This window comes from Amphibalanus amphitrite, unplaced genomic scaffold, assembly GCF_019059575.1.
Source record: "Amphibalanus amphitrite isolate SeventyFive unplaced genomic scaffold, NRLGWU_Aamphi_draft 000068F_arrow, whole genome shotgun sequence".
NCBI lineage: Eukaryota > Metazoa > Arthropoda > Thecostraca > Balanomorpha > Balanidae > Amphibalanus > Amphibalanus amphitrite.
Genome location: NW_024881564.1, coordinates 548,291 through 569,078, shown reverse-complemented (window position 1 = coordinate 569,078; position 20,788 = coordinate 548,291). Strand labels below are relative to the sequence as shown.

Genomic DNA, 20,788 nt, shown 5'->3' with positions numbered 1-20,788 from the left:
TTTGCTTAGGGCTGTGCCGGTATCAGGCTGTACCAGGAACTGGTAATCTTATCCAACGGCTAGTCAACTCTGAAGATAGGCGGGCACTAAGAACGCCCCTCCCACTTAATTAGCTGGTGTAATTAGCCGATGCAGGTAGGTACAATCTGGCCCGATGTGGCTGTAAGTTATAATTGTACACATGCTACTGGTAATGTAGCTACATGAGACGGCTATGTAGGTAGGCATAATCGCATTGTAAGACAACGGCACAGAGCAGGGGTCTATTGAAGATCCGTTGCATTCGTTTAGACATGAAGCATTCAAATGTAAAGACACATCCCTTGCATTTTGCTGAAATGCAAATAATTTTTAAACAATAAAGAAGAGAGCAAAAGAAGTGGTGAACAAGGTGCTCCGCCGTACAATGTCAAGTCCAACGCACACCGAGAATCAACAAAAACAAACAAGTGGTGTCATGATGTCAACGCTGTTCTTTTGACCCATGAGAAGCTTGGTCAACAATGGGTAAATTTCGTAAACAAAATATACGCCTTATTGATTTGTCGGCAAAAAAAAATGGGCAGAAAACGACGAGACACTGAACAAAGCAGTGATGGTGACAGTGATTGCTTTCCATTGTTGCACATTCTTATTTACTTTGAGAAAGGAAGGCATCTGCCCACAAAAGCGACAAGAACAAACAAATGGCAGGTAAGTAGTATGCACGTAGACACATTTTGAACATAACCGTGGCCGGTGATGTGGCTCATGTTGAGACTTTGTAAGCAGAGATGCCCTTATCCTCCGACAAAGGATGTGACCGATGTGCTAAACGGCGCGCAAATCATCCCGCAGCCCAATTACGTTTTCCATTCGACCAACCACGGGCGGGTAATAATTGCCGGGCCGGCAGTGGAGCCTCCAAATACAGCGGCCAGCCATGCACGTCACCGGCAAATTACAGGGCTGGCGGCGGCTCCTGGTGCAGCCCTGGCCGACCGGCGCCGCCCGGTCCGGCCCGGCCCGGCCCTGCCCGCCTCGGTCCGACCCCGTCCTACCGTCCGACCCTGCCCGCCCGACGCGGCCAACCGTCTGTGACGTCATCGGCACCGGGCGCTGTTGCGTCCGGTCATCTTCATCACGCACAGGGCTGTGGACACGCACATAGGCCAGGGTCCGCGCCGGCCGTCCGCCGGGTCACCAGCCGTCAGCCGCCATTGCAGGTCGCCGCCGCCGCCGGCCGCCGCCGCGGGCTGCACCGACGCAGAGTGGCCGCCTGCCGCCGCCCGCCGCTGCCGCCGTCCGCGCCCTGCAAGCGGTGCTAGTCGGCGGTGGCTGCGGTGGACTGTGCAGGTGCCGGGAACGTGCTGCTCGCGCCCGTTCGCGCCGCTCGGAGTACCAATGTGGGTGAGTACGACCGGTGGCGGCGCGGCGGCCATCTCAGAGGCCGTTTTCGGGCGCATCGCCCACCCAGCAGCGACCGCTTTGAGTTGCGAGGGTGGGTTTTTATTCGACGCTCGGGACGCGTGTCAATGACCGGCCCAAGAGGGTCCGCGCTATCATAAAACGTTAAGGTCTATAAACCTGAGCGCGAGGTGGTAAAGGGTTAACTACATGACACTAAAGCGCCGGGAAGAGACAACTCGCCACGGCTTTACGATCGGCTGACAAGTTCGGTCAGACATGTCCATCATCGGGGGATTTAGTGCTCGTTAAGGACACTTTGTGATAGATGGCTCATCGCCCAGCGTGATACACTCTTTGGTGTTCCCACGGGTATTAGGAGGATTCATAGGTCATGCTGGTGGGTAAGAGAGGGTATACAAACTCATATAGCTACCATTTACTGCATTGGCTAAAATATAGTTGTACGAAAATAGGGCATAACTTTTATTTTTCTGAGAGTAGCTTTGCGAGGAGCAAATCAAAATGAAGATGCTCTGAACGGTAAACAGACGTCATGTGAATATTCCGTCTTTGATGATAAAACTGATCGCATGGTTAAATCCCAACCAAGCTTGGCTCGTTTGCGGACAGCTATTTTTAACCTTTGAAGTATGCCGCCCTGCTTTTATAATGTTAGTGCTCATACCCTCTTGTTAGGTCTTAGGTGAATGATGCATCAGCTAGTAACATATAACTACTGACTTGATGTTAGCTTTTGCTTACATGACGATAATGTAATTTCATTTTAAGCTTTAAAAAGCTATCTGAAGCACAAATGCCATTTGTTGGATTTTTTCACACCAGAATTGCATTATTCGATGACGGAAATTGGAGAGCAACGTTTTTTAAATGTAAATATCTTTTTTTAAACGACATTGTGCGAGGCGGGTGGACCATAAATGATCGTCAGATTTTATCGGTGAAATTTTCTTGGACTTGTCATAATTAAAGAAGCATTCAGCCTCAGTACATAGCGTCGTTCAAAAAGTTAATTTGATCAATCGCTACGTGATGACATTCTCTTTTTGTGATCAAATTGGGAGATGGACGTCACGGTCCATCTTCAATTATGTTTTGGAGGATTGAGACGTTCTTCCCATAGATTTTAACGACAAGTTTTTTGTTTTTGCTTTTAAACGCGCGGTGATCTGTTATGTGCGTGACCAACTGTGGTAGTTGCTGTGGCCTGTGACCCATGGCGATTTTATATTCTGATAGTAACTGCGTGACTTAGTGATTCATTTTATCTCAATTATCTTCACCTTTTAAAGGGGTTTATTGTCATGTTGGTAATTGTTCGAAAAAAATGAAATAAATATAAATAAATGATTTGGAGCTGCCTGCGTCAAAAAATAATCGACGTGTGATTGAGTCACTTCGGAACTCTTTACTTTCTTTTTTAAGTTAATTGAAAATAATAAAGGAATTTAATTCAAATACGGAACACCAGAATGACAGTTATGTTTTTTTTATTCTTCGTAATGACTTTAACACAAATTTTTCGCAACAAATATGAAGGTTTTAGCTCCCTTTATTCTTATTACAAAAGCAACAGAAATATTTTGTCTGCAAAGTTACAAATGTCTGCAAATTTGCTGGGACGACGATGGCTCAGTTCTAACTTATGCATCTTATAGGAGGCATTTTTAAATTTAACGTGAGCTTATTTAATTCATATACAACTATCCCTAAATCTAAGCGAGACATGATCAATGGCACTCAAGTCTCAAATCAATCAGATGACACGTAGAAAATATAACCATAAAAAGTTACTGAGACGTATTTCACTTATAATTCCTGTAAGTCCAAGCCAGGTGGGGCAATTTTTACCGACGCTGGGATATTTATGGATCCACCCTTGGCCGCCCCGGCAGTTGGCGTCACATGGACAGGTGGCAGGCAGCGGGTGACAGGAAAGGGGACCTCGTGGTCCCGGGAGAAGTCACCCGAAATTACCAAACTACCCTGTTTCTAGTCTAGGCAAAACAGTTTCACTCATTCTTACGCGTTTTCCAAATTTATGCTTGATAAAGGATCGCCACCGCACATCGGAAGCTCTGACTACCCTTGCCGCCACCCCGGTCCCCAGTGACCGATATTGACTATCGTTCCCGTTCAGACCCCGCTGTGGAAATTCCTAGACGTGGTGCAGACGCCGCGGTCGGGCCCGACACAGCCGACATAGCCTGTGTGCAGAGGGGCCGTATCGCGGGTCGATCGGACTGGCGGCGGCGGCGGCGGCGGCGGCGGCGGCGGCGGCGGCGGCGGCGGCGGCGGCGGCGGCGGCGGCCATACTGGTTCCCGGCCGCCGGCTCCGGACGCAAAATGGACTCCGCCGCCGCCGCCGCCGCCGCCGCCGCCGCTGCTGCCCTTACCGGCTAGATGAAATAATGCTCGCTATTAACGGGATTCCCCACCAAAACTTGAAATAATCACACATGAGGGGCTCAAATTTGTATTTTCGGTGCATGAAGCGATATGATCACTCGAATTGCAATCTAAAGCGATATGAAAAAGAGAAATACAGTTATACCTGGCATTGCCAGGCTTTTTCAACAGCAGATACGCGCATAATGCATATCTTAATAGGATATTGTTAGATAAATTATTCTGCCAACATTTCTAAATAATCTTTGAGCGTAGCCAAAAACTGAATTCACTGCTAGATTCACGCCTACCAGTGCAGAAAAAGAAACTTCAACAAATATTACCATAGCAAGCTTGCGCATTAGGCATGAACCACGGGCAAAATGTTTGCAAGGAAAAAATTACTGAACTTCTTTGACCAACAAAAGGGAAAATGACCACCATAGCACACATAATATCTTGCCGTTCTGTGTCAATAGCTACATGTGTTCATTTCTGCGTTATTTTCACGAAGCCCGGGTCATAATGCATGAATTTTAGAACATACCTAAGTCATAAATGACTAAACTAAAGTTGAAGACATAAAACAATTTATTTTGTTTGAAAAGAAGACTTGCAGTTAAACGTGCAGATGTGTGATTTTTGAAATTCTGTTTACAAATAACACCGGATGATAGGCATTTAAAAGTCATGGATAGAAACGACCTCATAAAATAAAGCACCGTAGAAAAGTTATTGACAAATTATGGATAAAAACGACCATAATCTAAATTGCTTCAACCAGCAGAAAATAAATTGCTCAGTCATCGTTATCACCGTCATTGCTAACATAATCTGCAAGTTCAACTCATTACCCGTAATCTGAACTGAGTCGGAATATTTTCGTGTCGCAAAAGTTATTAACATCTTTTTGGCAACAGTGCAGTTACGGCTTTGGGCTATATCAGCTACTCTGTAATGGCACTAGCTCAAAATGCTAGCTTCTGACAGTGCAAAGCTTGAAACGTATGAGTGAGTACACATTAGGTGGTTATGTGGTGGCTATCACAGTCGTACATATTTCAATTTCCTGCTGGTTATGGTTCTCATATACAACTACAACTCACATGTCATTACAAAGGCTACCCATGAACCTGTGACCCTGTGCACTGTACAGTGTGCAGTGCAATGTCACATGCTTGTAAGTTACAAGTGCTGTTTCGGCCTTACAGATGTTTGTTTGTGGATTTTTACATCACCACAGCCCACAACCGTGCAGTAATGAGTGTCAGCTAGTGTAATTGGCTCTTACTCCTCAGTAGATGAGCTGGCCACAAAGTCGTTAGTCAAGGATCAATTTTTGTTCCGCTTTTACTTTTTAAGCAGCTGTCTGCTTCACACTGACCTTCAGTTTATGCATTGGGCTCACTCACAGCCATCGGAACGTCCCTATAGCCTTAAAGGTTTCAAGCCTCTTATTCACTATATTTTCGATGCAGACTATCACAGTGTTGTCTTCTCACCGTTCAAAGGAAAAAAAGTAAGTCTGGTCATAATCCTCTAAGCACTGCCACGGGTTTCTTATCTCTGTTCTCGGAATGCTGTTCAAGACTCGCAGTCTTATTTAGGAATCACAAAGTTCAGCTCACCGTTCATTAGCTCCTGATCGACACCCGCTGGCTTTTGTTCACCTCTCACTTATTCTCTTCCTCACACCTCACATCGTTCTGCTCACTGCTCGATCTCTGCCCCTGCTCTGGGAACTGGCCACAGCGGCTCCCAAAACTCAGTCTGGCCCTCTGTGAGCCCCCACAGCCCGGCCCGGCCCCTTCCACTGGGCGCCCACAAATCACAACCCCTCGCCGGACCCTGCCGCCGCGTCTATTCACCCCGTAGAACGCTCCCCGGGTGCTCCCGCCATGGAGAGGGGGAGGGCCGGGCTTATGGCATCTCTGAAAGTTCTCTTCGTATGTGTGTGCGACTGGGTATGTAGGAAAAGGATATAAGTTTCTGAATATTCGACAACTGCATTATATGTATAGCTGTCTAGCAATTAGCAAGCTGTCTAGCAATTTGAATGGCATTCTGTGTCTCAACTGCATCCGAAAAATGATCGTGTTTACTTTAGCTACAGAAATAAAAATCCTAGCAGCAAACCTAAAATATGTCTCCTTATCAGACACGATCGAGTGTTTTATTTTCATGCATATATTCGCTTATCAGGCATTCCATTGAAATGTTTTAATTTCAAGGTACTCTTTAAAACAAATGTAAATGTATTTTTACACAAAATTGAATACCAGCTGCACAAACCAAATTACCTACAAACTCCATGTTACAAGTGTCCTTAGCTTTGAAGCGCGACAGCCTTTGCGTGGGTAGACGAAGTCCAAAGTCAATTATTAGAACACCACTTCCCGTTCTATTGTCAATAGTTATTGCCGCTAAATGGCACCTTGGTACTAATTTAAAGGGCAGCAAACATTAATAACAAGCGAACTAAGTATGCATTGGAGCCTATAAACATCCTGCCCCTTTGCGGGTGGGAATGCCATTTCAAAATTAATAACTTTACCTGTACTACCATAAGTGTCTCATGGCTTGCAAATAACCAAATTATGATGAATCATGGATGTATCCCCTGCCATTACTGAAACAAATTAACTCGGACATTCTGAGCGCACTACACACGGTGAATGGTGGATCGTTTGTAACCGAATCTCTGGAAATGTGCGGGCGCATGGTTCGCTGTCATGCTGCCAATATAGAAGTAGGGTCCCCGGTCGTTGTTGCATTGGATCTGAAATTCGATTTTTCTGTACACTCCAATTCAGTAACTAGGAAAATAAATATGACAAATAAACGACGCACAGGCCTCTCGCGGATCCAAGGGAGCCGATGCCCCCTCGCAGCGCCCAGAACTGATGAAAATTTGTCACTTTTCTGGAAAAGAAAGAAAATTAAAGACCATTTGTTAGGAAAAGGATACTTCAAACTCCAAAAGTGGAGGAGGAATGGAAATCCGAGGAGTTTTGGGAATTTACAAAGACATTTTCGATGGTTTGCCCCCCCCCCCTCGCCGCGACCGAGCTTGCCTTCCTGGATCCACCTTTGGCATAAGCAATATGTTTGTGTTATTATTTCCTACAATCGCTTCTAATGACGACAGTGCATTTGTGTGCAACTGAAAGTCCGTCGGCTTGAATAGGGACATAAAATGAGATATTCAATGGGCGCACCATATACCTGCTGCGTGATATGTCTGACGACGAACACTTGCGCCTTTTGAATAGTTGAAAAAGTCTCAGAGCTCATATTTATTCTGCAGTATAATTAAAAACGCAAACAGTTCGAAGATAGGATGGGACTCTTACAAGCGGTGCTAGTGACGGTTGTTTATAAACCCTCTTCTATCCGTACACAAGCCCTATTCACTAACTTGCATCGTGGTGAATATCTAGTTACAGAAGAGTTACAGAAGAGCGTTTGATCGTGATAAAGACCTTCACACCTGGCTGATTCTCGATTCACTTTCGCTGCGGTAATCTGACATAAGATTGGTATCGCTATACCACACACGGATAGTTGTGGCTGCACTAGGTCGTTAAAACCAGGGTAGAAGAGAACTCGGTGGGTGAATTTATTGCCGACTGGACAGTAACGCTCGATTCCTAGTATCAATAGCGATTGTGGGGGAGACACTTACCGGGCGTTTTATGGCGTTTGCCACACCACAAAACGCAGCAGCGAATTCAGAGCTACATGCCGTGAATTACCTATCGCTATCGGTTGGCACGAGTCACCTGTCAGCAGCCGAGATCTATGCAGTAGTGCGTTGGTCATCTTTGACACGCCGTGTGTCGATCTCAGTCGTCAGATTCTGGGACCAACACATGATTGAGATGGACCATGAGCTCCTAAACTTTGCGTGAACCACACGAGTCGATCGTGTTTACCACCGCAGTAATTTGCCAAGCTATCTTGATAATCAAATTTCATAGACGTTCGGTGATATACCCCAGATAGGACAAGAACAGTATTTAGAAAGGTAAATGTGCATTACAATGCAAGCAGATTTGCAGCCGATGCTCTAATCAGAATTAGTTTGTAATCATTCGCATTTACTTGCTCTTGTATTTGCAGTAGCAAAGAATCATTTCATGGAGAAGGAAAATGATTAAAGGTAGTGTGCCAGCTTTCCTGGACCGTATGGAGTTAATCGCCCAGATAAGGAGAACCGGATTTTTAGAACTTATCCATACCTTCAAAACTCATGGAAACGTCTTAAATTCTTCAAATTTTGAGTACCCCAGTGCGAAATTCGCCCCGACGGGTTGTCGGTCGTACCCCAACCACATTTCACACCACTATGAACAATAAATGCACACACTGAAATCGCTATTACCGATATGCTCATCCAATCAAGTTTCGATAAACCCGTTCATCATCAGCTCCTGCGGTTTCGAACACGCCTGTTAGGTGGTGCGGTAGACCACGCCCAAAGCCAGGGCCCCGGTAACGTGAGGTAGCCGAGTCAGGGCAGCGTGCGCTGACCCAAGCCGGAGCCGCGCGTCCTCCCGGTGTCATGTGATAGCCCGGGGCTGCCCGCGGGGATGCGGTAGACCGCGCCCAAAGCTGCGGCCCCGGCTTGGGTCAGCGCACGCTGCCCCGACTCGGCTACCTCACGTTACCGGGGCCCTGGCTTTGGGCGCGGCTTCTGCTCATACTTTGTGGTGCAGCCTCTGACTTCGGCCAAGAAAAATGCGTCAGCTGATCATTGTCATTTCTGCATTTCTGCCACTTGCGTGTGGTGAAATGGGGTCATAACTTATAAGACGGCTTTTTCATATCAATTATTTTACATAAAATCATATTTCAAACCATAAATAATGTTCGACAGCCAAATAAAAGAAACAATACCAATACGGGCTTACAGTTTAAGGCTCGACATTGTGTTGTCTACGATTAGACAGCTGATAACTCATTCCCGTACGTCGTATGGTCGTAACACTATAATGACCTTTGCTTATTGTCACGAGTGCGCCGCATTCGCGATTGTTGCCCGACGCCTGTTTGCAGGTGAGCCCACTACAGTTGTTATGCATATCTAAAAACCGATAAACTTTTAGGCGAAAAAGGCACTATTCCAGGCCCATTTTTGATTTTTTTTTTGCGATATTAGGTAAAAACAGAAGCTTCTTGTCCTAGGAAAAATAAAATGGGAAATCTTTCAAAGGTGGCACACTACCTTTAAAACTAAGAGTGCGTTTCCATTTTTACACATACGCATATGAAATGCAAAAGATGGGGAGCCATCCTGCATTGCATCGAACAGCGACTTTGGGGTTGGAGCGGCTCAGCCCATTCCGTTGGGAGGGCGCGGGTCATCGGGTCAGTTCATCCTCCTTGGGACAGGTCACCCGTAACTCAAACGGTAACCCCGGATGAGCATACTGCTTTTAGATCGCTATCTTCACGGGATATCCGATGGGATGACCGTCATCTCGTACAGAGTAAAATGATCAAGGATGCAGACGGTATTAGGATAGAGAGGACAGGTGACTGGTCCAGTCCTGCTCTGTTCAGTGTTCAAACTAAATTATATAAAATAAAATTGTATGCATGCATGAGGGGGTTGAATTGCCGTCAGCCCTGGCAACTTGGCTCCGAGGTTGGAGTCCCTCTGTCTGCCCACCGGACCCTCCCCTCCCCTCCCCCTCTACCCGTCCCTCCGCTGAGCTCTCCCCGCAGTCAGCTGCCATAACCTTGAGCTATGGCAGCCAATGAACGTCGTCCTGGCCCGGGGCGGCTCGGCGGCGACGCTGCTGCCATCTCTGGACGGCGGCACCAACTAGGTTTACGGTCAATACTGCATGGGCGTCACAGATGGTCCGGGAGCTCGGCCGTTCTCCGGCAAAGAATAGTGATGCGCCCCAGAATGTCGCTGCTTCAGCTGAGCGCGATGGCATCGTCGTCATAAATACCCATAGCTGTCCGGATATCGGAAACGCTAGGATATTGGACTTAAAATTATGTTAGCAGTAGACAATTGAGTCTGTGCAGCGGGAGAAATTGCAGCTCGTAGAGATACAGAAATACTGCATCAGGCGTTGCGTCGGGTAGGTACACCGAAAATATCATTCGAATGCAAAGAAAACTTTCATATGCGTATTGCTGTTCATGCGATATTAGTAAAGAAAGGTCAGACCAATGCCCAATAAATGGAAGTTAAAGCTGTCATCTGGTGATGTGAACTGGCCCATTGGCCCAAAAACGTCTTCGACTTAGCCGCTGAAGATATGCAGTAGCGACTTGCTCGCGCTTTGGTAAATCGCTCCATCCCATCTAAATTTTCGAAGAATGATTGCGGGGAACAATTTCGATACCTGTTTTTCAATGACGCGTTTCCCTATAAGGAAGCCAAATATACCGTGCGTATGAGAGACATTCTACTGATACTCTACTCAGCCCCACATCCAAATCGCGTAAATTCTTTCTAGGACAGCCAGTGTATACGATCACATCCACCTGGCTGTCCAGCTTGCTGACCTGACCTGACCCGCTGTCTCTGTGTGTTTCAGAGCGGCTTTTACCAGCGGGGTGCCGGCGAGCAGGCCGCCTACCCCGCCGGCTTCCTGGGCTTTCCCAGCTACAACCAGGCGGCGGCGGCAGCGGCGGCACGCAGCGGCCAGGAGTCGCCGTTCGACCCGTCGGCCGTCAGCAAACTGTACCCGGGCTCCGGAGATGTGTCACCGGCCGGGTATAAGGGCGTTGACTGCGCCAAGGAGTCGCCCGGCTATGGGCCGAAGGAGCTGGCGGCGGCCGGCTGGCCGGGTGGCGCGGCCGGCGGCGGCGGCGTCGGCGCCTCCGTCGGCGGAGTGGGCAGGTTTGCCATGGACGCCAGCAGCCAGGAGCGCCAGCGGCTGGGCCAGCAGGCGGCCTCCAGCTGGCTGGCGGCGTGCAGCCAGGGCACGGCCCAGCACGGCGCCCAGCTGGGTCAGCAGGCCGCCCAGTACCCGGCCAGCACCCCCATCTACCCGTGGATGGCCATGGCAGGTGAGTAGACGCGACGCGCGGTTTCCGGAGGATAAGACATGTTTGCATACGTGGACCTCAAGCAAACACACAGACACAGCACACGGACACTATAGCCCCAATGTCATATCAGTAGGCGGAACTATGGTCATGAGTACCCAAATATAGGAACGTTCCCATTTTTGGGAACGGAGTTCCCAAATATGGGAACGGGCGTTCCCATTTATGAGAACGGAAGGCAATTTTTCGGCCGTTCGCCCACTAAAACTCAAAAGTGCATCACGTCTCAAAAAAGTGCACGCTGATTTAAGTATCTACTAAATCTCCATAAAGTTATCTTTAATCTGACCGTGGAACAAGGAAATTGACCGTGGAATGATATTTTTAATGATTTTTTAAAAATGACAGAATGGTGGAAATATGGGTTATACGACATTTAACATGCAATTTAAAGGAAAATGAAGCATTTTTTACATTTTGAGGTCAAGTATAATAATTTTCGCCTGGTTATGAAGTTTCATTCTAGCGACACCAGATGCTGACATATGCAAGCGAACACGCGGACAGTCCCGAGGTAATATTGTTGACTTTTGGTGTCGGGGCGCACGACCGCGTGGAACGTCAGTGATTTTACCGAACTACTGTTGTAAACTCAGTTTCAGTGGTTTAAAATCATTCAGCTGTATCTTATCAGCCCGGAAAGACATATTTTATTTGGATGCTAGCTGTTTAGCGTTATTTTATAAGCAGCGTCATGAGCGTGGTTTTTGTCTTCGGCGTTTCTAAGCATGATCGTTTGGGGGGAATTTCTCTGATATAGGTCGCTCTGTGTGGCTTATTTATAATTTTTATGCTGATTTCGATCATTCCTCGTGCCCATCCTACCAGGCCTTTTGCCACTTTCACTCATTAAGAAAGGAAAAAACTAGATTTTCATTGGGACTAGGTGTTTTGAGGGTGTAACATATTCAGCGTTCCCATTTTTGGATACTTCTTGTGCTCGTCAACTCTCGGTGATTAGCAGACAGGTGCTTGACATGTCTCCACCCTCGGCGCGGACGGTGGATATAGGTATGGAAGACCTTGTTGAACATCGCTGAGCGTTGTGGATTACGTAATCCTGCAGAGGGGGGCGTGCCCGCTGCGAGATCGACGGGAATAAAAGCGCAGAAGACCGGGCGAAACATGCAACGGTCTTGCCGGAAAGGTCATCTGATGATTGTTGCGTTACCAATAATTTGCGGCGTTGGACGTGATGCTTGTTAATGAAAAGAGCCCCTGAAAGGCGTCGGTGAAATCGTTCCCAATTTTGGGTACGCCGTTCCCATAATAAGGAACGCTTGTAGCGCCAGTGTACGAGAGCGTTCCCAAATTTGGGCTCGCGGCCCGGGTGATGGACTGCTTTAGAAATAGGGGAACGATTTGAAACTACGATGGGCCTTACAATATCAAACTCTTTCCCAACAATATTGAGACAACGATCAGGCGGTTCACGATCGTTTTATATTTTTTGGACGTCATTTAACGGTTCTTTTTCTTGTTTTAAATAATGCCTACATGGCGTTCCCATATTTGGGTTTATCGTTCCCAAACATGGGAACGAAAATGCGTTCCCGAAAATGGGTACGCTTGACCATAGTTCCGCCTACTGATATGGTTAGCCCAATGTCATTTCTCACACCGTCAGGTCAAACATGCATAGGTTTTCCGTTTACCTACCTATCTTTTGGGGATGGAGTTCAGCGTGATACAACCGAGAAGGCTGAAGCCCTGGCATCCAGGAAAATCGGCTAAATGATTTTGGTTCCATACCTACAAATGTCCTCGGGAACAGCATACCTGCCTTATTATCTGTGTTCGCTCTTGGTAAGACATAATGCTCCATATCTGGTTCCAGTATGCAGTCATTTGGCGTACCTCGTCATCCCTTCCCCCTCCCTCCCCTGAACCGTGACTCCGCACCCCTTTGTGCGGAGCCACTCCCCAGCACACGACTCTGCGAGCGTTCAACCCGCATTGAATATCGGTTCAAAATGGCCGAATGGCCCGCGGACCAATCAGCGCGCGCCCAGGTCGATCATTGGTCGTTCGCCAGCAACGGCTGCGTGAGGTGCGCTGCCAGCGCCGGCGCCGCGCCGCAACTGTCCCCACTGCGTCACTGACCCATTAAGTCCGCCGGTGTAGGTCAATGACCGATGGGGACGATGGAAATCGCCTGCGAATAGAAAGTCTGAGCTATTTATAATGAATTTATTATAATACAATGATGAAACTGTGCAGTAACAACCACCAGGCATGGCGCAATTTCAGCAGATCGATGAACTTCGGCAGGATTGGTTTCGCAACTCGGAGTCAGTTCGACAGATGTCGGTATTATTAACTAAAATAATAAACGTTAATTGCGAGTGAATCTCATACCAATACTCGTAATTTAATTATGGGAGTGTACTTTAGCTGGCTAATAAAAGGCAATTGATGCGGGGAGGCACCATCACGGCCAGGGTCGAGGTGTGCAATCTTCTTGGAGGAGGAACAGGATCTAAGTACCTTATTAGAACCATGCCATTTCAAAGAAGGTGACTCCTGTTATCAGTCAGGTCGCGAGAACCTGACCCATAGACCTCTGTATGATTTGACAGGGCTATCGGACGCCGTTTGAATTTTGCGGATCCGTCCAGTAGTTTCGGAGATACAGGGGGGGGGCAAAAAATGCCCCCCCCCACCGCGCGGAAGGTGGCCGGGAGGCCCACCGCCTGCCGGGTTAAGCACTAACTCAATAGCTTACATATTCTTGATATTCATAAGCATGCCAAGCACTGGTTAAGGCTGTCAGACTATATTCAGTCTATTTTTGCTATTTAAATGATCCGTCTCTGACGTATTAACCCTTGCCCCGTTGGAGGGGGACAATATGCCCCCCCCCCCCTGTGGTTATTCCTGAATAGCAGAAAACGGCGGCGCGCAGCGCCGCAAAATTCTCAGCACCTTCCCGAGCATCAATTTGACACCTCCACACAAAATTTAAAGTCTTAGGTCACCTTAGATCAGGAGTTATTGAGGTCAAACAGAGGTCATGTTCGAGCAAAAATGAGCAAAAAACATGAAATCTTGAAACGCCCACAAAAGCTACAGTTCACATTTCACAAGCAATTTCAAAGTTCTTTATGCGGTCGTGTAGAACAAAGACGGCGCTACAAAACTGCTATATCGGATTCTCAAAATTTTGTGATTTTGACCCCGCAAATCAAAAACATTGATTTTTTTGAAAAACACAAAAAATCCCAAAAGTTTTTCAAATTTCGAAAAAAACGGAATATATATGATAGTCCCTGTGTTCTTCTATCTACATACCAAATTTTAGATAGATACCTCCTTTTTTGGCTAAGTTAGAGCGAAACAAACTGTTCAAAATTGATGACGTCAATCTATCAAGTTTAAATTTGACCTAATTTGACCTGACCTTGACCTGACCTTCACCGGAACATATCCTAAACTTGCCCCAAAGGCTGTCTGACCCCCATAATCGCATTTGACATATAAAATGGACCATAAAACATGCATCACATATGATTATTTTCATATTGTGACCCTCAGTGACCTGACCTCTGTGACCTGACCTGGTATCAGTGACCTCAAATAGGAAAATATATGTTTGACGAGCAATTCCCCATCGATGATTTCCAATGACATGACATGATTCCGAATGACATGACAGTAAAATATTCGATTGTATATACAACAAATTTCTTGAATTGCCTGTAAAAGGTGAAAATTCGACATTTGATCTGACCTGTGACGTCATCAGTTTGACCGAGGTCAATGAAATTGGGTCTCAGGTAGTTCCCCGTGAGCGCTATCCAATCCTGTTTGCTGCTTGTCGCTATGTTGCGTGGTTCTCGAGATCTTAGGGGGGGGGGGGGGGGCGAATGCCCCCCGCGTAGCTCGGCAGCGGAGCGCGGGTTAATTCAATGTCAAATAAATTGAAAAAAGACGGTGCGCCTCCCCCACACACACACACCACACGTAACACACGTGAAGAGACATCACACGAGACATGCCTAACGTTTTGTCTAAGACTTACCTCTTCGTTTGTTTCAGCTTCCGACCGGTCGAACGTACCTGCGTGGCTTCAAAGTAAGTATAACGGCTACATTATTTATTTTCAATGCTTTAGATATGAGAATCGTTCGGTGTTTTGTATCGTATGCAGATAAGAAACAGACGTATCAGGAACACTACACCTTTCATTTGCAAATCAGTCATAGGCGGCGGAATGGGGAGGGCACCGGGGCACCATGCCCCCCCTTTGATTTTGACATTTTAACATTAGCCCTATGGGCGTTGCATGGAAAAAATAGGACCAAAAGTCGACAGCGCCCCCCCCCCCCCCCCTCCCTTTAATTGAAGGTGTTCCGCCACTACTGATATCAGTCGTCCTGAAACTGCAGAATAAATTTTTCCCATCATTTATGTAACCATTTCCAAAAGAAAATTATGTCTCAAATGCACATTGCCATTGCATGATGCATATAGTATATATACATTACATAATGCACATGCCTATGCCTGATTGTAAGTTCATTCTCCACCAATGGGAAAGCATGAGGAGACGTAGCATTTCAACGTTGATGAATGTTTAACAATAGAAAGATAAAAAGATCGACTAGGGGGATCGAATAGGTAAAACTTTGTGCCGGGCTGGGGGTACCCGAGCTTTCCTAATGCCACGCCGGCTTGGCTTTGGAGCCGCAACAGACGGTGGCGGTCAAGGCTACCGCTAGGGCGGCGGCAGATTTGTTGCACCCGAGCACCCTCAGCTCGATTCCACCTATATGCTGATGGACTAGTGTTAACTCGTTCTCACGACAATGAAAAGTGACGGCCGACGCCAGCTTACACAGTGCAATCCTTTTCACATTCGTTAGTTTCGACGTAGGTATTCCGTTACGTGTTCGGTAATCAGTTACTCAAAACTTGAATTGAAACGAATTTTATTAGGTATTTGAAACATACCAACTTGGATAAGCGGGCACAAAATTGCGAATATATCTTACTTTTAGGTAAGATATATCAAAGGCTGTGTGTTTCAAAGGCTGAAGCCAAAACTTACCTCCTTTCCCTCCCCACACACACACATTGCATTAAGGCTTGCAACTGCACGCATCATTTGTAGCATTGTCCGAGCTCAACGAGCGGAATGTGCCAATGTTAGTACCGTTCCACAATAATTTGGGTCGACAACGCTCGACTCTGACGGAGATCCGTGTCCCCAGTGACCCTTGCCCGCATCCATTCACCCCAGTGATACTTGCACGGCTCTCTGCAGCCTTGTCCCGTGTATTTATGGGGACCATTCTGAAATAACGAGCCCGCTCTTCGTAACGCAGCGGGTGGAAGCTCGTTCTGCACTTTACCTGGTGGCAGAGAATAGAACTATCGGTTACTGAACTGCTGCTAGCAGATGATAGATGACGCGGGAGTGGCGCCGCCAACAGCTCAATCGGATAACGCCGAACTGGGGTCTTATGTCGCAATAGCTCAGTGCCCACATTTGCGTCTATTCTTAGTGTTGCATACTGAAGCGTAATAGTCACCATTATCCACAAACAATTTATCAAGATTCCAAAATGTGACTTACCCGAGCAGCTTGAACCGTTCAAAGTCTCGCTCTTAGTCGGTAACGAAATCGTGACCTCTCCGAAGTCCCTGGCCTGACCCCTCTGACCCCACGCGTCTCTTCCAGGTCACGGGCCCCATGGCCTGCGGCGGCGGGGTCGGCAGACCTACACCCGCTACCAGACGCTGGAGCTGGAGAAGGAGTTCCACACCAACCACTACCTGACGCGGCGGCGGCGGATAGAGATGGCCCACCAGCTCTGCCTCACCGAGCGGCAGATCAAGATCTGGTTCCAGAACCGGCGCATGAAGTTAAAAAAGGAGATCCAGGCCATCAAGGAGCTAAACGAGCAGGAGAAACAATCGCAGGCGAGCAAGATGGCCTCAAATGGAGAGAAATCGAGCGACAGTGAGCAGCAGGGGAGCGACCATCAGCACCAGACGCAGCAGCAGCAACAACAGCAGCAGCAGCAGCAGCAGCAGCAGCAGCAGCAGCAGCAGCAGCAAGCACAGCCCCAGCAGCACACCCAGCCGCAGCAGCCCCAGTCTCAGCAGCTGCAGCAGAGCCACCCGAGCCACCAGCCGCAGCCGCAGCAGCCGCAGCAGCTGGTGGGCGACGCGCTGCTGGCAGCGGCTCCCGGCGCTGGAGGCGGAGGAGGGGTGTCGCTCCCCGGGCAGCTGCTCTCGGACGCTGAGCCGTCCGAATAACCCGGTCCCGCCCCCCGTCAGCCGTCCAGCCAGCCATAGACGCAGTGAGTCGCCTCCCGGTGGGAGCGAATACATGCAGAAACGAGTGGAAATATTGAAATTTATAGTAACCTAAACGTTTATGTATCAGCAAATAAAAATCTGGTAAAGACTGCCATTTCGCATATCAAAAGTTCATTACCAAAGTCGATCGGTTCGCTTTTTCAAATGGTATCATTGGCAATTTATGCAATCAGCGTGTGCAAACTGTGCGTTTACAAACTCTTTCCGCATAATTCTAAATTCTAATCGATGTCTCTTCCTCCTTTTCAGGTTACAGGAAACTGAAGTGACAGTGCTTGGGGAGTGACCGAAATCCCTTCACGACGCCCTCTCGCATGGCGTCTGCTTTAACACCGGTGGATGTCCGGACTTAGAAACGTATTCATCAGCCCATCGAGACAGTGAGATCGCTTCATAACTAACGCTGAACGCAGGATGGACCGTGTCGAAAGCAGACCATGTGCCGGGGGACGTAAATAAGTAGTGACATTGGGCTTGCTGAGCTGGTGTATCCAAAAGTGAATGTGGTGAGACGAAAAACATTAAATACGTACGTGAATGTTTTTGTTGGTGCATATTAACACGAAGATGACACACATCAATTGGCGAAAGTATAGCAAGACCAAGTAGCTATCAACAGTTGCAGAAAACCAGCACACTGCAATAGAAGTGGCAGCAATGGCGAAAAGACATAAGCTAGACTCTTCCGGGAAGTTAGAAGTTTGCACTGCAGTGAAAATAAATCACCGGTCTTTCAGCAAGAGGCGAAGTGACCGTTTCCACCAGGTGAGCCATTAATATTAGGTGCATATACACACCTAGGCTACATCCTAATGCATGCTGAGGAAAAAGTGATAAGATATAGACCTAAGTTTTCATGACAAAGTGAAGTAAAATGACTCAACGACCGTCGTTGAAGTGCCCCATCACAGGGCGCACAAACGTTCACATGCAGGCACTGTTTTGTTTGCTCCTTGTAAAACACAATCGCTTCTCGCTTTGGCCGTCCCCAATGCCCCCAGTGTTATCAGCAGGCAGAAGGCATATAAACTCTGGATGAATCACCCCTAGTCCGCTAGGTTCGCGATGGTATCGTACATTATGTGATCGCCACCGTTTCCGCTGATATAGTATCGCCAGCTGCGCGGAACGGTAGCGAGATTTCGCTCGGACGTGGGCGAGCCGACTGGTTCGAGATCACGAGCATAGCGTTATGGAAGAGTGACAGCGTACTATTTTGTTTCCAGGCTGTTAGGTCGGTGATGGACGGGTTACCGTCATCAAACTGCGCAAGATGAGAAGAGCACTACGAGGCTTCAAATCCTTCGCCCTTACAGTTTTAATCACCAAATGAAAAAAATGGTATCACTCCCAAATAGAATACATAATATCAGGGCCGGTCTAAACCGAGGCAAGGAAATCCAACTCGGCAAGAGGTTTTCATTTACTTCTTGAAAGTTGCGAACGGACAAAAGCTGCGACGAGCAACTTCTGTTGTTTAAGTTATTATCTTTTTTGAACAGAGACACAATCAAGGGATAAGTACGATTCGATACCTATTTGAAATGTTCTTAAGCTGAAAATGATTAATTGAGCACTGAGTTATGTCTTACGTTTAGAGTAATCCGCGGAAATGAAACCCTCCGATCTAATGCAGCAAGTGGACTACCGTCCTGCGGCTGCGTCCATGAAAAATATGACTGAGCATTGGGTCCGACTATAAGACACATCTCTAGAAACAGGTTGTGCTCAAGTGCGGAATGATATGCATATGTATTACGAGACCACCTAAGCAGTAGATGTGATCTAGCCTTAGCTTACCTACTTTTTCCCAATCGGCAGTCGCCACTCGTCGGCTCCTGCTAACACAGTGCGTAAACACTAAACACACATTACGTAATTGCGCAGATACGTACACGTAATTACGCGGACAGCGATAAAGTGCGGGTGAGTGTCCTTTAGTGTTTGTGCACGTTACATGTGACACGCAATACTGTATGTGATTCGAAACGTAATACGTAACTAACTGTGTGCGTTCGGCGGTATACCGACCTGTCAATACGTAACGCGGTTTCGTAGATAGCTGTGCCTCGTGGCTCCATAGCTGGTTCTGTGAGAGGACCACAAATGGCTGCCCCGCTAGCGACGTCTGTGCGGCAGTGTGTGAGGTTGCAGTTGTTGCGCTGCAGAATGAATGCGTCACTTCACGTTTTGTTTTGAAGCAGTGCGCATAGAGACACAAGCTGACTCCCTGTTTAGGTACCGTTGTCGTAATAAGGATGGCCTAAAATGTAGCTGGAAGTAGCATCGGTCATTGTATCTACATAGATCCATTGCTCAGTTATAAAAAGTGATGCTCCGAATACCTACTCGTCTTCATTGCAAAAAACTGCTTTCAGCTTTTTGGCTCACAATTCACATAATGGCGCTTCCGTAAATCACACACTGCTCCTCTCTCGCCACAGTATTATATGGTTGACTCGCAAGTGTTGCTGGATTTGTTCATTACCCATGCGTTCCGTTCCAGCGATCGCGTGTGTCACTGGTCTGCAGAGCACGGATGGCAATATAATGCAGCTAAGCTAACCTTTGTCCTTATCCGGGTATTGGGGCCCAGTGCCTCTCAAATGTGAGCCGAGCGAACCGAACGATCTCGCGGGGGTGGTGCGGGATCAGGATTGGCCGCAGTGACCAGGAGTACCGCGCTCAGTGCGTCGGGTCAGGCGATGCGGGCATACTGTGTGAAGTAGTCAACATCCTGGCTGAATACCAGACGGAAGTGGGCGATATGTTTCTGCGAAGTGCGGGCACTTCGAAGTCCATATTGTCATATTGCATATTGCATATTGTCGTGTCGCTGTAATCTGTGAAGCGAGCGCTCCTGCGCGTGGCCCGGAGGCAATGGAGATGGCATGTTTTTACGAACTGCGAGTACAAGTGGCAGTGTCCGTCAGAAATTAAACCGAGTGTCGTGGAGCAGGCCGGTGTAGTATGCGGTGATCATAGCACCAAACAATGTAACGATTCTGAATCTGATGTCTCGTCTGTGACGTCATAAGCCCGTCGTCTGACGTCATAGTAGTGACGTCACAGATTCTTTGACCGTCCGCAGGTGCGACGACCGTTCGTTTATATGTGCCGAGTTAGGTTTTGTACGATGCTGCAATCTCGTCTGTGGAAAGGGCCTGCACAAGGTCCATGTTTGTTAGACCGTTATTGTTTCTTGCACGTGTTCAGATAAGTGTGAAGGCATGTCACAGCAACTGCATCGTTTTCTTTGCCTGATTTTGTGTAAATAGTGTTACTTCAATGATAAAAGAAAGCCTCGATTTGTGTTTTGTTTTGATGGATCCGAAAATGGGAATTCTAGGTGCAATAGGTACTCTAGTTTTACTCAGCATCCTTCGGCCGTGGCGACACTTCAGCCGGTAACTTTGCAACCAGGCTGCACCACTGAGAGCTGTTTGAAAACCTTATTTTACAAAATCGGTGTAACTTCTAGATTTTTTTAAATTCAGAAAGACCCCAACACCATGGATAATGATCGTAGTATCTCTGGCTTCAAATATTAACAACAACGCAACTTCTATTTTATTTCTTGATTAGATTTGAA

At 47.4% G+C, this 20,788-nt stretch overlaps 1 protein-coding gene across 2 annotated transcripts; it reads left to right on the top strand.

Annotated features, from left to right (window-relative positions):
* Window positions 1-1,260: 1,260 nt before the first annotated feature.
* LOC122378964 (homeotic protein ultrabithorax-like) lies at window positions 1,261-20,504 on the top strand. 2 transcript variants are annotated; one of them, XM_043360691.1, is made up of 6 exons: window positions 1,261-1,389; window positions 10,356-10,830; window positions 14,908-14,943; window positions 16,553-17,177; window positions 17,446-17,961; window positions 18,423-20,504. In XM_043360691.1, exons 1-4 carry the CDS (start codon window positions 1,384-1,386, stop codon window positions 17,131-17,133), a joined length of 1,098 nt encoding a protein of 365 aa, XP_043216626.1. In that variant the 5' UTR covers window positions 1,261-1,383; the 3' UTR covers window positions 17,134-17,177; window positions 17,446-17,961; window positions 18,423-20,504. The 2 variants fall into 2 exon arrangements, with proteins under 2 accessions (XP_043216626.1, XP_043216627.1); XM_043360692.1 differs by having other exon boundaries at window positions 16,553-17,192.
* The last annotated feature ends 284 nt before the right edge of the window (window positions 20,505-20,788 follow it).